At 42.1% G+C, this 14,457-nt stretch overlaps 2 protein-coding genes across 2 annotated transcripts; both read left to right on the top strand.

The window, feature by feature from the left end:
* The first annotated feature begins 1,053 nt into the window (after positions 1 to 1,053).
* On the top strand, positions 1,054 to 2,433 carry LOC134202937 (uncharacterized). Its single transcript, XM_062677940.1, has one exon. The coding sequence runs from the start codon at positions 1,054 to 1,056 to the stop codon at positions 2,431 to 2,433; it is 1,380 nt and encodes a 459-aa protein (XP_062533924.1).
* Positions 2,434 to 2,450: 17 nt separating this feature from the next.
* Positions 2,451 to 3,917, top strand: LOC134202938 (uncharacterized; the record flags this gene model as incomplete). Its single annotated transcript, XM_062677942.1, has 1 exon — positions 2,451 to 3,917. A coding segment is annotated over exon 1 (1,467 nt), but the record flags the coding sequence as incomplete, so codon positions are not given.
* Positions 3,918 to 14,457: the final 10,540 nt, after the last annotated feature.

Raw genomic sequence — 14,457 nt, forward strand, 5'->3', positions numbered from 1 at the left:
AAGAAATTGAAGAACATGATTGGCGATGTTAAACAGTTGAAATTTTTTGACAATAAATTACATACTCGAGTTATTGCTGATGCCTCTCCTGTTGCCTTAGGAGCTGTATTAGTGCAATTCCAAAACGCGTTCGATGATTCGCGTTTCATCATTTGCTATGCAAGTAAAAGCTTATCCTCTACGGAACAACGTTACTGTCAAACAGAAAAAGAAGCTCTTGCATTAGTGTGGACCATGGAAAGGTTTTCCATGTATTTGATTGGTCGTGTGTTCGAGCTGGAAACTGACCATAAACCTCTGGAATCACTGTTTAAGTCAACTTCTCTCCCATGCCCTAGAATCGAAAGATGGGTTTTGCGTTTACAGTGCTTTACCTTCACCGTGAAGTACAGAAAGGTTCAACTAATATTGCCGATCGCTTATCGAGATTAACAGACCTTCAGCCAATGGAAACTAAAAATAAGGAACAAGAAGACAAGTTTCTTGTCTTGGCAATTTTAGAATCAACTGCCATTGACATCAGTGACATTGAGGAAGCTTCTATTCAGAGCTAACCTTGATAAGGGATTCTCTTCGCTGCGGTACATGGAACAGGCTTGAGACAAAGGCATATGAACCGTTAAGAAATGAACTTGGTCTCGTTGGGGAGATCGTCGTGCGTAATAATAAAATGGTTATTCCTGTAAGAGGAGAAGATTTATGGAGCTGGCACATGAAGGGCATCCAGGAGAATCGGCAATGAAACGGAGAATGCGTGATAGAGTTTGGTGGCCTGGAATGGATAAGAAAATAGCTAAATGGGTGGCTTCTTGTGAAGGATGCGAACTAGTTGGGTTGCTTCAGAAACCAGAACCAATGCAAAGGCGTCCATTACCATCTGAAGCTTCGGTAGACGTCGCCATTGATTTCCTGGGACCACTGCCTTCAGGGGAATACCTGTTAGTCGCAACAGAATGGAGAAGTGGAAAGACAGAATCGCTCTTTATTAAAACGTCTTCAAATAAGTTCAGCTTTGAAGCGTGATTGGCAAAAGATCTCAACGAGTACCTTATTATGTACTATTCTACTCCACACTCCGTTACCGGTAAAACTCCAACTGAGCTTTTGTTGGGTCGTACCATTAGAACTAAGATTCCGTTCTTGAAGGAAGTTGAAACAAACCCAATAACTGAAGAGTTTCAGGACCGTGACTGGAGTAGCAAATATCATTCAGGTCATCATGAAAATGAAAAACGGAATGCGAAGGAGTCCAATCTAAAGGAAGCAGATAAAGTTGTGATGCAAAACCTTAACCCTGTAAACAAGCTGAGCACCACGTTTGACCCAACGGAATGCACGATAGTGTCGAAATCAGGAACACGTGTTACGGTGCAGAATGAAATGACTGGGGAAAACTTATCAACGCAACTCAGCACTCGGATCACGGAAGCAGCAACTATCAATATTCAATCACGTACTAGCGACTATCATCAACAACTACAATGTGCGGTACTCTACAAGATCTCCGACCCGATTCCGCACAAATTCGTCGATATCACGGATTGGCGGTTACACCCAAGCAAGCAACTAGCAGATAGGGGGTTCAACATCCCTGGCAACGTCGACCTACTTATTGGTGCAGGTTTCTTTTATAAACTGCTCGGTAACGAAAGAGTCTCACTGGGTGAAGCACGGCCCATTCTTCAAAACACACATTTAGGTTGGGTCGTGGCAGGCATTTATGACACTGAGCTATCACCAGCTACTGCGGCAACATCCTCAAGTGCACTTTGCTTCAAATCATCATTCCTATCTGATGAATCATCGACCCTGAACAGAATGGTGGCAAGATTTTGGGAGCTGGAAGATTTTGCGCCAACGAAACACCTAACAGAAGAGGAGAGACTGTGCGAAGAGCATTACCAACAAAACACTGTCAGAGCTACTTCGGGAAGATACATCGTCAAGCTACCTTTTCGTAAGGACCCGGCATTAATAGGCGAAACGGCGTATTCGGCTTTGCACCAATTCAATGCAGTGTCGCGAAAGCTGGAAAGAAATCCGGAATTAAGACATAGATACTTCGAATACATCAACGAGTTCATCGAAAATGGCTACATATCCAAAGCAGACCCGGCAGGCCCGTCGGAACGACTAATCTACCTACCACACCACGGAGTGCTGAAGGAACAAAGTGCTACGACCAAATTAAGAGTTGTTTTCAATGCGTCACTCAAATCAACGAACGGTACATCACTAAACGATCTCCTCATGGTGGGCCCTGTAGTTCAAGAAAATCTGTACACCATCCTACTGAATTTTCGCATACCGTGCATCGCCATCACCGGGGATATTGAGAGAATGTATTTGCAGATCCATGTCAGTGAAGCAGATAAGCATCGTATTAGAATGTTGTGGCAAGAACCGGAAAACCCATCGCTGAGTACACACTGAACACCGTGACATTCGGCATGGCATGTGCACCCTACTTGGCAACCCGGACCTTAAAGCAACTGGTACTCGACGAGGGACATTTATTTCCATTGGCAAGGCAAGCATTAGACGACTTTTACGTAGATGATTGCCTAACAGGTGCATCATCAGTTGAGGAAGCAATCGAACGTCGTCGACAAATAACGGAGCTGCTGAAGCGAGGAGGCTTTTCCACCAGGAAGTGGGCAACAAACGATCCTGCAGTACTGCAAGACATCCCTCCGTCAGAACGTGCAGTTAACCTCATCCAAGAACTAGATCCGGAAGCCAGTATGAAGACTCTCGGCGTACGATGGAACTTTGGAGACGATACGTTCACGTTCAGCTCATCATGTGACGAAGCAAAAAACTTATCAAGCAAACGGGACGTATTATCAATGATTGCTAGGATATTTGATCCTCTAGGACTCATCGGCCCAGTCATCATCCCAGCGAAAGCATTCATGCAAGAATTGTGGCAGCTACAAATCGATTGGACCGATCCCCTACCGGCATCCATGGTACTGCGTTGGTCAAATTATTTGGACAGCCTTCGTGACGTCGAAAACATAAGAATTCCTCGGCGTTGCATCAGCATTGGTCATCCAACACGAATACTCCTGCATGGCTATTGCGATGCTTCGAATATTGCTTACGGAGCAGCACTGTATCTGCGGACCATCGACGAGGCAGGAAATGTCAGTTCTCGTTTACTCTGCTCCAAATCAAAGGTAGCTCCGATCAATACACCAACAATTCCACGCCTCGAACTCTGTGCCGCCGTGTTGCTAGCCCGCCTGATTGAAACCGTGAAGGCAGCTTTGCGAACATCGATTCATCAAACCGTTGCTTGGAGTGACTCTACAACGACCTTGGCATGGATAGCGGGTCCTCCGGCGAAATGGAAAACCTTCGTCTCCAATCGCGTCGCCGAAATTATCTCCATACTACCCGCTGTTAACTGGAGGCACATTTCTGGAACAAATAACCCCGCAGATCTGTTAAGTCGTGGTTTGGCACCAAGTGCTCTGGCAACTTTATCTTTATGGTGGGAAGGACCGGAATGGGACGATAGCCCACTCGAACCTGAAGTCAAGCAACCAACAGCAGCAGAAGTAGCAGTCATCGAGAAGGAACGAAGAAAACAAATTTCCGTTCAATCGTTCGTAGTTATTACCAGCGAAGTAGTCGATCAGCTTATACATCGGTACTCATCATTTTCTAAGCTCGTCCGCATTACTGCATGGATAATAAGGTTCATCACAAATTGTCAGCGATCAAACGAAGCACATCAGTGTGGACCCCTTACGGTGACTGAACAGGAAGCTGCAAAGGTAATCCTGATACGGTATACCCAACAAATGGAATACCCAGCAGAGATTCAAGCATTGGAACAACAGCGGCCTCTACCAAAGAATAGCAAGTTACTACCTCTATCACCATTTTTGGACGACGGTCTTCTCAGGGTGGGCGGCCGGTTGGCACGATCAACTTTACCCTACCAAATCAAGCACCCGCTGGTGCTTCCGCCGACTAGTCAATTGACAAGGCTTATTTCAGAAAAATATATTAAGCTCGTTTAGTGGAATGTATTAAACCGTCTAAGACGAATTAAGTACTGTCCATTTAATTCCACCAGTTAATTTTCGTTATCTTTGCAGATACGTATTTCGACCACAACTGTGTGGTCATCTTCAGTGTCTTGTACTTGACTCGACTTGAAGAAAACAATCGCAACTTACACTATTTATACTACGCTAGGTACCTAATCTAATCTTATTTGCCTACTTTATTTACCTATACAGTAAATTACTTTATTGTTTAGGTAGAAACTTGAAGAGCCAAGAGCTGCCATTTCCCTGATCCTTATTCAACAGCGCTGTTTGTACCTGTCGGTGGATTTCCAAACTCTCAGCTACATCGAGTTTCCATGGGTAAGAGACATTTTTAAGATTTTAATATTTGATGCCGTAATTGGGTGATTTTCCTTATACACATGCTCTGCTACCTTAGATCTAAATCCGTAATGTAATCCCTTATCGTTTTCTCTTTTCGCATTACTCACTTCCGCCATATGTTCTTTGAACCTTATATCTAATGATCTTTTTGTTTGGCCTACATAGATTTTTTCACATTGGGAACAACTTATCTTATAAACGCCTGCCTTATTCAACATTTCTACTTTATCCTTCGTTGAACCCAATAGAGACTTGAGTTGGTTGCTTCTACTGGAGAATACTAGATCGATGCCGAATTTCCTTAGTCGAGGGCGTAGCTGGTTGGTGATGTGTTTATCATATGGGACCGAAACTCTTTTCAGCGGCTCCTCTATCGGTGTCAGCGTTGTATGTCCATTTCGTCGTAGGGTCCTTTCCTTCTTGTTGATGATCGCTCGTATAGTCCTCTCCTGGTATCCGTTGATCTTCGCTGTTTCCAAGATGTATTGTAGTTCCTTCGTTTTTCCTTCTTCGCTCTTCGATCATTAGATATAAGGTTCAAGGAACATATGGCGGAAGTGAGTAAGGCGAAAAGAGATAAGGGATTACATTACGAATTTAGATCTAAGGTAGCAGAGCATGTGTATAAGGAAAATCACCCAATTACGGCATCAAATATTAAAATCTTAAGAAATGTCTCTTCCCCATGGAAACTCGATGTAGCTGAGAGTTTGAAATCCACCGACAGGTACAAACAGCGCTGTTGAATAAGGATCAGGAAATGGCAGCTCTTGGCTCTTCAAGTTTCTACCTAAACAATAAAGTAATTTACTGTATAGGTAAATAAAGTAGGCAAATAAGATTAGATTAGGTACCTAGCGTAGTATAAATAGTGTAAGTTGCGATTGTTTTCTTCAAGTCGAGTCAAGTACAAGACACTGAAGATGACCACACAGTTGTGGTCGAAATACGTATCTGCAAAGATAACGAAAATTAACTGGTGGAATTAAATGGACAGTACTTAATTCGTCTTAGACGGTTTAAGGCTTATTTTTCAATATGAACATCTCCGTAACCATCATTTGGGAGCACAATCTCTCTTGGCAACTATTCGACGCACTTACTGGGTTCCCCACGGGCGCAGCCTCGCGCGTAATACTGTTTGGAAGTGCATACCATGCTTTAGGTTCAACCCAAACCGAGGCCTAATGCACCAAATAATGGGCCAACTTCCACCACAACGAACTGAACCCGCTGCTCCGTTCTATATAAGCGGCGTCGATTACGGAGGTCCAATCACCTTGGTACAACGTCGGGGACCGGGATCACCAACGACGAAGGGATATATTGCCATGTTCGTCTGCTTCGTCACTCGTGCAGTCCACATCGAGGTTGTTAGCAAGCTCTCTACTAAGGCGTTTTTAGCGGCGCTGAAAAGATTCGTCGCTCGACGAGGTCATTGTGGTCATCTATATAGCGACAATGGAAGCAACTTTGTGGGTGCAGCGAAGGAAATGCAACAATGGTATCGTACTATCCAGGCAGCTGACCACAACAACACCGTAGCTGATATGCTGAGCAAGGGAGGAACACAGTGGCATTTCATTCCACCTGGATCTCCCCATCTGGGTGGTCTATGGGAGGCAGCTATCAATTCCGCTAAACATCACCTCAACACTATTACCAGAAATGTTCGCCTTACTTTCGAAGAATTTGGCACGCTGTTAACGGAAATCGAAGGAATTCTAAACTCCCGACCAATATCACCAGCTTCAAGTGACCCCAATGACGTCCAACCTCTTACACCCGGGCATTTCTTAATCGGGCGGCCACTAACAGCACCGAATCAGCAAGATATCACTCCAAATGCAGACTAAAGCTACGACATTCGCTTCAAATACATCACTGAACTTCGTCAACACTTCTGGGATCGATGGAGTCGCGAATATCTCCCAGAACTACAAATTAAAGGAAAATGGCATCAATCGACCAAAGAATTGACAGTCGGGGATTTAGTTCTTCTACGTCATCAGCGATTACCCACCAACCAATGAGTACTAGGAAGAGTCATCGAATTGAAATCGTCATCAGACGGGAAATCACGGCTCGTCAAATTGAAGGTAAAGAGGGCGAGCTGCTACAATCAATCCTCAATCTATACAAACTGCCAATCGACGACATGTATTGACTGCGCAATTGGTGAGCGGAATGTCGAGGCCGCCAGCATGCTGCCGGGGTGTCACACACCGCACCAGCAGATCAGCATACCTCATGCTGACGGTCCGCAAACTCAATTCACCACATCAACACAGCATACTCACCTTTCTTCTCACCTGCTTATGCACACCTAAAAAACAAAGAAAACATTAAAATTAAACAAATTTCTACTTACCTGCGCTCATCACGGTAGAAAACACGTTGCAAAACAACAAACTTATTGTTCGCATTCATTTGACAGACGTCTAGAAATTTCGAACATTCAGCTATACACACACGACTTGCATACAATAGATATATTGAAATAATTCAATTAGTTTCTAGAAAGTTCTTGTATGGACAATAGGGTAGAGCTGACTATAAAAAGATCGCAGAGAAACTCATGAAATCAGTCTGAAATAAAGAGTCAAACCGAAAGTATATCCCGCGTTATAATTATCCCCGTCACTTCGTAATAGCTTGAACAATTGTAACTACTAGAGGTACTTCCTGGCATTGTTTACTTTTAGTTCTTTGTAGAACTCAAGGTTAAGCCCATCTTCCATTTAACCTACATACATACGTCCATTCTCAATGACCATGACTATTGCTTTAGCTTCGCCTCATAAATGAAGCGTTTTGCTATTCATTCACGATCTAAAGCACAGCTATCATAATATGAAATTGCTAAAATAACATTAGGAAGATCAAATAAAGCATGTTAACTATCTCAGCGAAAACCTCTTATGCCCAAATCTCATCCGCAGCCCATTCTCTACGCTCTTTAGATATCACCCAAATTTGCTTCGGGTGAAGATTCGCACCCACTCACCGGCCGGCGTACCACGTAATCAAACTGCAAAACACGTCTTGCAAATTGGGTCAATAAATAAGATTATGTTCCATTTGTTTTAATAACGCCACTTGGCTCAACCAGGGCCAATGTTCACTTGGTCGGCTATTAGAGCCGACCACCAACACCCAGCAGAATGGGCAGCAGCCTCACCCTTCGAAGTAAATGGATAACTTAAAAACAAGACATCGCTCGCGGAACACTTGACAAGATCCTACAATAGAAAAGTGACAGTTGACCATACATGAACATAACCTTTGCCTCTTTTCTGAATGGACGCTAGATTTCTCTGTGCAAAACGAAGGTGTGGAAAGCCACTTCTCAGAAGGAGACAGTTCTTTAAATTCAAGACATGCTTTACTCATTTATCTTTGTTGTTGCTGCTGCTGAAGCTATACTACTGATGATGCCAATCGGTGATGCGAGAGGCGAATCCCGACGGTAAGACTTTGCCGTCTCAATACATTTGTTAGGCAATTACTGCTGCCGTAGAAAATCTAAGGCATTTTATATACTTGTGATGTTACATTTGAATTAGCCACTTTTGTGTTGTGTCTTGGATTTTGAATTTTTGATACCGTAGTTTGCGGTCAATTCGATCAGCGTAGTAAAGTAGTTCCGTTCATTATTCAAATTAAAGCGTAAGACACTTCTGCAGATACTTCAGATCAAGTATTATGTCAAGCGCCGAAGGCCTAGCGTGCGGTTGGTCGGCTTGGCCCCGTCAAGGGGGTCGAAATGCAGGATTATTTTACATGGAAAGTAGAACAAATTAATTAGTTACGGAGCCCATCAACAATTCGTTTGCAAAGCCTAATGTGGAGGAGTACTGTTTCAAATGTTTTTTCTTTATTTCCACATCAACATGTCAAACGAATTGGCCATATTATTTGGTCGATGTCATTCACTCAACTAGATTCAGCATTGTATCGAAACAACCGTCCAGCCCACTCCATAATTGTGATTTTTTGTTTGAACTGTCGGAAATTCCGACCATCGACCAAATACATTTCCTTACATATCTCCAGGAAATCTTACAGATAGTCAAAACATTCCTCAGAGATTTTGTGTAATACGCATTGACCTGCACCATGAACGGGCTTGGTAGTCATATAGCTAATGCTTCTGACTCATACTCAACTGCTAGAATTGGAAATGAAGGAAAAATCATAAGGGTTGTGTACAAGACACGACCGCCCGACGTAAACTACGTAAAACAGTTTGGTGAAATGAAGAATCTAGTGCCAGTGCAAGAATACATGTTAGCAGCAGCTCTCTACAATACGCGCTCATTATTCTGCTACGAACGGCAACGTAATTCTGCTACGACGTCGTACTTTGAACAAATTCGTCTCGCCTCAATCTTCCTATGTTTAAAATGGTGTCCATGAGAAGAATCGATGAATTCCTAATAATGCATATTTCGAATCACTAACGACCACACGACCCACGCCATAGGCTGGAATAACAAAACCAAATAAGATATAAAATAAGAATTAAACTTAACTGCTACTGAAGCCATCCATGCGAATACATATTTGTAGCATCTCTCTCCGACGCGCGCTGGTGATTCTGCTACGGACGCCAGTCAACTTTATGGCGTCTCCAAGCGGTTAATTTGCACTTTGAAAAAAGTTCGCCTCGCCTCAATCTTCCTTTGTATAGAATGAAAACCATGAGAAGAACCCATTTTTCCAATATCCCATATGTATTTGGAATAAAATTTGCTCAGCAACTCCACCGATGCTTAGAGATGTCGTAAAATCTCGATTAATCGATTAGTAACTAATCGATTACTCTCGATTCTTGACGATTATTGAATCGATTCATCGTTGAGTAGTAATCGAATCAAAATTAATCGATTATCATAACGATGAATCGATTAATTGAAGTAATCGAAATCTAATAGTTGTCGTAAAATCCCGATTAATCGATTACTCTCGATTCTTGTCGATTATTGAATCGATTAATCGTTGGGAAGTAATCGATTTAAAAATTTATCGATTATCACAACAAATAATCGATTAATCGAAGTAATCAACATGTAACGGAAACCTTCACCTACCTATTGGTGGTGTTGGTTTGCGTGGGAGAGCTATCAGGTTCGTCAAATCGTCGTTTGAATCTTTGTTTACCAAAGCAGATAAGTCGTTTTGAAAATTTTGTCTTGAATTGTTCGCGAGGATAACAGTAACAGTCAAGTGAAATTTCCTATCAAGATTATAATTCTAGTAGATAGCCTGCTACTTGTTTAAGGTTTTATTTCCATCCATGCGAATACATATTTGCAGCTTCTCCTTCTGACGCGCGCTCGGACCGGCAGTAATGCTATTATTCCGCTACCGATACCAAACAATTATGCTTTGTTCTATGAAAAAAGTTCGTCTTATATCAACTTTCTCAATCACTGAATCATTGTTCAAAATTAAATCCACAGCAAGAAGAGTAGTTAAGTGCTAGACAAACATCATATAATTGAGCTCAGAATCACGCTAGAATATTTCACTGAAAAAATTTCTAGTTCCTAGCGGTTGCACTATAGACAAATTATTTCAACTTAACCTTCCTTCCAAACATAATGGTGGTTCTGAAAAGATCCGATTCATTCCCAATTATGTGCCTCACCAACAACAACTACTGGACTGCGCGACAGCCATCTGATGACCACGCCGTTAATTGCCAGATCCAAAAATGCTGCTTGTAACACGGATGTAAAGATGTACTGCTGTTGCCACGACCGCCACCACTATCGAAACGTTGTCAGCCGTTGTCGCTAGGACTGCTTCTAGACGCCTTGGTCCGCTTTCCATGAAATCCAGAATGAAAATGACGCGCGCACGCGAAACACGGGGCTTTTTATACACAGGAAAAACGAAGCAGTGGATCAAAAGGCCCGTACCTTACTGCAATCTGATGTCCGTGTTGGGGATTTATGAACGGGATTGATTATTTTTGAATTTTTCACCCGGTTTGGAAAGAAATAACATTTTCAATAGTTTGCCGTTGATAATGAATAGTTTTAATACAATTAGCAAATTGGTGGAAAGTTTTCGAATCTATTAATAACAAAATCTCGAAAATCCGTCGAAAGATAAAGTCGCCATTACCGTTTGAAATCTTACATGATTTCGTGACGGTCCCCAATTTGGAAATTTTCATTTGCACCCTGTATCCGAGGCTTCCTTAGACGTAGTTAACGTCAAAATGCGCGAACAAAAACACGTCCGTACGTGCTGCTGTCTCGAACTGGAATGGGCCACGCGCGCGGGAGAGCAGTTTTCTTATAGTCAATAAAGATGGCTCATTAGTCCCGCCTCTTTGTTGTCCGGTATGACTGCAAATATTGTGTAACCGTCACACACTCACCAAAGGGCGTGGCTACAGGTTCAACTTTACTGATTACAAGAAAGCAGCTCTTCCGCGCGCGCGAGCCATTTCGGCGGAGCTCCTACCGGAAATTTTATTCCCGGCGATGGTGAGGGTCGCGCGGTCGTAGTCATTAACATTAGCAGCGCTCAGTTTAAATTTTGTATGATGATGATGTAGGAGGAATGAAGGCTTTGGCAGGTTTTGTTCTATTATTGTCAGGGGGTTTTTGTTGACCAAATTTTATGAAATTTGGCCACAATATTCTTGGATATGCTATGATAGGATATGATATTTGATATGAAGTACTAACGATCGGCTACAATCAATGAAAGTGGCTCTTGGGAGCGTCCACAAATTACGTATCACGCGCCGGTGATACTTTTTCAAAATCAGATTTGTGTTGAAAAAAAAATTAAGCATTAATGATAATCAATAGTATCAATAGAATTGGCAAATGCTGAAGGGTTTCCGAATCGATTGATAAGCAAATGTCGAAAATAAGATAAAGACGCTATTAGCGTTTGAAATCTATCCTAATTTTTGTGACAGTCTCGAATTTGGAAATTTCCGTTTTAAACCCTGTATCTGAGTCTTCCCCTTAGACGAAGTTTACGTCAAAAAATCTGTAGCAAACATCAATACTGACGCCATACAATTTTTTCAGTCATAATGCGAATCAATTGTTTGCATGGTCTCCTCCCGATACTTGCTTGGGATTCAACTACCGACGTTAGCGTTGCGCTTTGCATAAAGTTCATCTTGGAACCGATTTCTTTTTCAATCAACAGAAAAAATACGAAATTAGTCTCGCGGGAAAATTTCATGTTGTGCCGACAACATCCAAATCGTTGCAAACGCCAGTGAATTAGTGAATAAATTGCTGTAGCAATCTTCCGATGACAGCCTATGCTCGGACCGGCACTAATGCTATGATTCCGTTACCGATGCCAAAACAATTATGCTTTGTTCTATGAAAAAAGTTCGTCTAATATCAACATTCTCAATCACTAAAATCATATAACACCGAATTACGCTAGAAAATTTCACCGAAGAATTTTCCAGTTCCTAACGATTGCACTTTAGGAAAATTATTTCAACTTCCTCCCAAATATAATGATGGTCCTGAAAAGAACCGATTAATTGCCACTTATGTGCCTTATCAGCAGCCACTGGGCTGCGCGACCGCCATCCGATGATTCGGCTCAACGAACGCCGTCGATTGCCAGATCTGCCGAAGATGGGACACGGATGAAAATGATGTGCTGCTGCTTCCACGACCGCCACCACCACCGACCGAAAAAATTTCATCCGCACCACCACACCGCTGAGACAGCCGTTGTCACTGGGACCGCTTCTGGACGCCCTGGTCCGCTCGCCGTGACATCCAGAATGAAAATGACGCGCGCACGCGAAACACGGGGCTTTTTATACACAGGGAAAACAAAGCAGTGGATCAAAAGACCCGTACCTTACTGCAATCTGATGTCCGTGTTGGGGATTTATGAACGGAATTGAATTTTTCACCCGGTTTGGAAAGAAACAACATTTTCAATAGTTTTACGTTGATAATCAATAGAATCAATAGAATTGGCAAATTGCTGGAGAGTTTCTGAATCGATTGATAAGCAAATGTCGAAAATCCACCGAAAGATAAAGACGCTATTAGCGTTTGAAATCTATCCTAATTTCGTGACGGTCTCGAATTTGGAAATTTCGGTTTTACACCCTGTATCTGAGTCTTCCCCTTAGACGTAGTTTACGTCAAAACTCGATCCCCTACATCCACCAAGACGCACCTCTGCCCCTCGAACCTAACCCAAAAATTCCAATAACATCCGCATGAATTCGTGGCAAGTGCAGAGGTATGTTCGGCTTGCAGTGAGCTAGGCATCATCCCTACATTGACTTGTATCCTAACGTGACATGTGCCAAGTAGTCACAAGCTAGTCCCAAGCAAACATTTCTTAGTTCTCTGTGCAAGAACAGCTGATCTGGTCATAATGGAGTACCAACTATGGGCAGTCGATCAAGCTCAATACGCATTGACATGAACCAGGTTTCTATACACTGTAGAACATTTACTATCATTTGAACTCAACAACTGCACACAATTTTACTTCTTTAATGTAAAATTAAAATTACCCTTTCATGCAAAATATTGCACATTTTGTTTATTTTTCTAGGTAAGACAGGGTCGCATATAAAAAAAATCGTCAAGTACGCTGGGAATCCAAGCGAACGTCTCTGGTTTAGACGAAAAATCGTTGAAGCAGTTTTATCCACAAATCAGCAATAAAGGAAAATTTGAAATTTTTAGTTTGTCTAAGCTAACTAATTGGGTCTCCAGTTGCAAAGACGTAAAATTGCCAATCCGGAGATGGTGAGTTCGACTCTCGATCCGGTCCATGATCTTTTCCTTTGGAAAACATTCTTGACTCCCTGGGAATAGTGTATCCATTGTACTTGCCACACAAGATACATACATACTCATGCAATGGCGGGTATAGAAAAGCTTTCAAATAATAACTGAGAAAATGCTAATAGAATACTAAGCTGTAAAACAGGCCAAGTCTCAGTTGAAATGTAGAGCCATAGAAGAAAAAGAAGAACCAGCTAACTAATTAGAGGAATGCTTTCTATTTCAATCCATTTAGTTATAACTATAGATCTATAGATTATTCTTAAAATCTGCTCACTCAATTTTACCGATTCGCATTGCCAATGTTAATACAAACATCATCAGCAGCACTGAAAGTTATCTTACTTTTCACTCAATTTCACGACCAGCCGAATGATAAAAATATGGTTCCGATGTTGCCGAAGCCGATGCCGATGCAACACTCACCCAATCAGTATGCATGGGTAGTAATCGATACCGAACATGCTATGGCAGGGATATTTCATCCAGGCAAGGCACATCCCCGGCCCGTTTTCCCGATACGTGGTACCCACGTGTATCAATCATGTGCAAATCATTACGTATTCCGACAGCAACGGCATCCAAACTCGAACATTGGTTCTGACGTGTGTGGTTTTCATCCGCTTCTTCGAAGCGGTTCGGTAATGGTGCTGTCGGAATTCTCCGATACAAAACCGCATATTTTCAACAACCCCTTTCCTATACGTTAATGGCAAAGAATGTGACCACTGACTGACTGCGATAGAACCGAGTTGGTTATAGTCGGCACTGGTCGAAGGTAAATATCCGATGAACTTTTTCTTCTAGCAGGAGTTATCCGAGTAACGAACATGAAATCGCCTTTGATCTTTTTTTCGTTCCTGCCATGGTGATTGGTCCAAAATATTAACTAAATGATACATTTATAGGAGAGAATTACCACAATAGGTACAATAAAATGAGAATTTTGAAAAAGGCGTCCTTGTAGGCTCAACGTTATTCAATACAATTTAATACATTCATACAAACCGCTGCAGCCTCCTTTTTATAACGCGTGATTCAAAAGCTTAAAGCCATCATACGACACAGGTCTATTTTATGCCCATTGAACCAATAGATTCAAGTTTGTACTCATTGTAGATTATGTTACGTCAACTATTAGTTCATTGCTTTGTTTGTCTATCACTAATATCCAAGTATCGCCTCCACTTAGATGAAATACCTAGCTTAAAAGATTAGATAAGCTAAGATGA

This window comes from Armigeres subalbatus, unplaced genomic scaffold, assembly GCF_024139115.2.
Source record: "Armigeres subalbatus isolate Guangzhou_Male unplaced genomic scaffold, GZ_Asu_2 Contig1538, whole genome shotgun sequence".
Classification (NCBI taxonomy): Eukaryota; Metazoa; Arthropoda; class Insecta; order Diptera; family Culicidae; genus Armigeres; species Armigeres subalbatus.

What these genes read in the sequence shown, in the direction of transcription:
- LOC134202937 (XM_062677940.1), top strand. Translation starts at nt 1,054, where the DNA reads ATGTACTATTCTACTCCACACTCCGTTACCGGTAAAACTCCAACTGAG.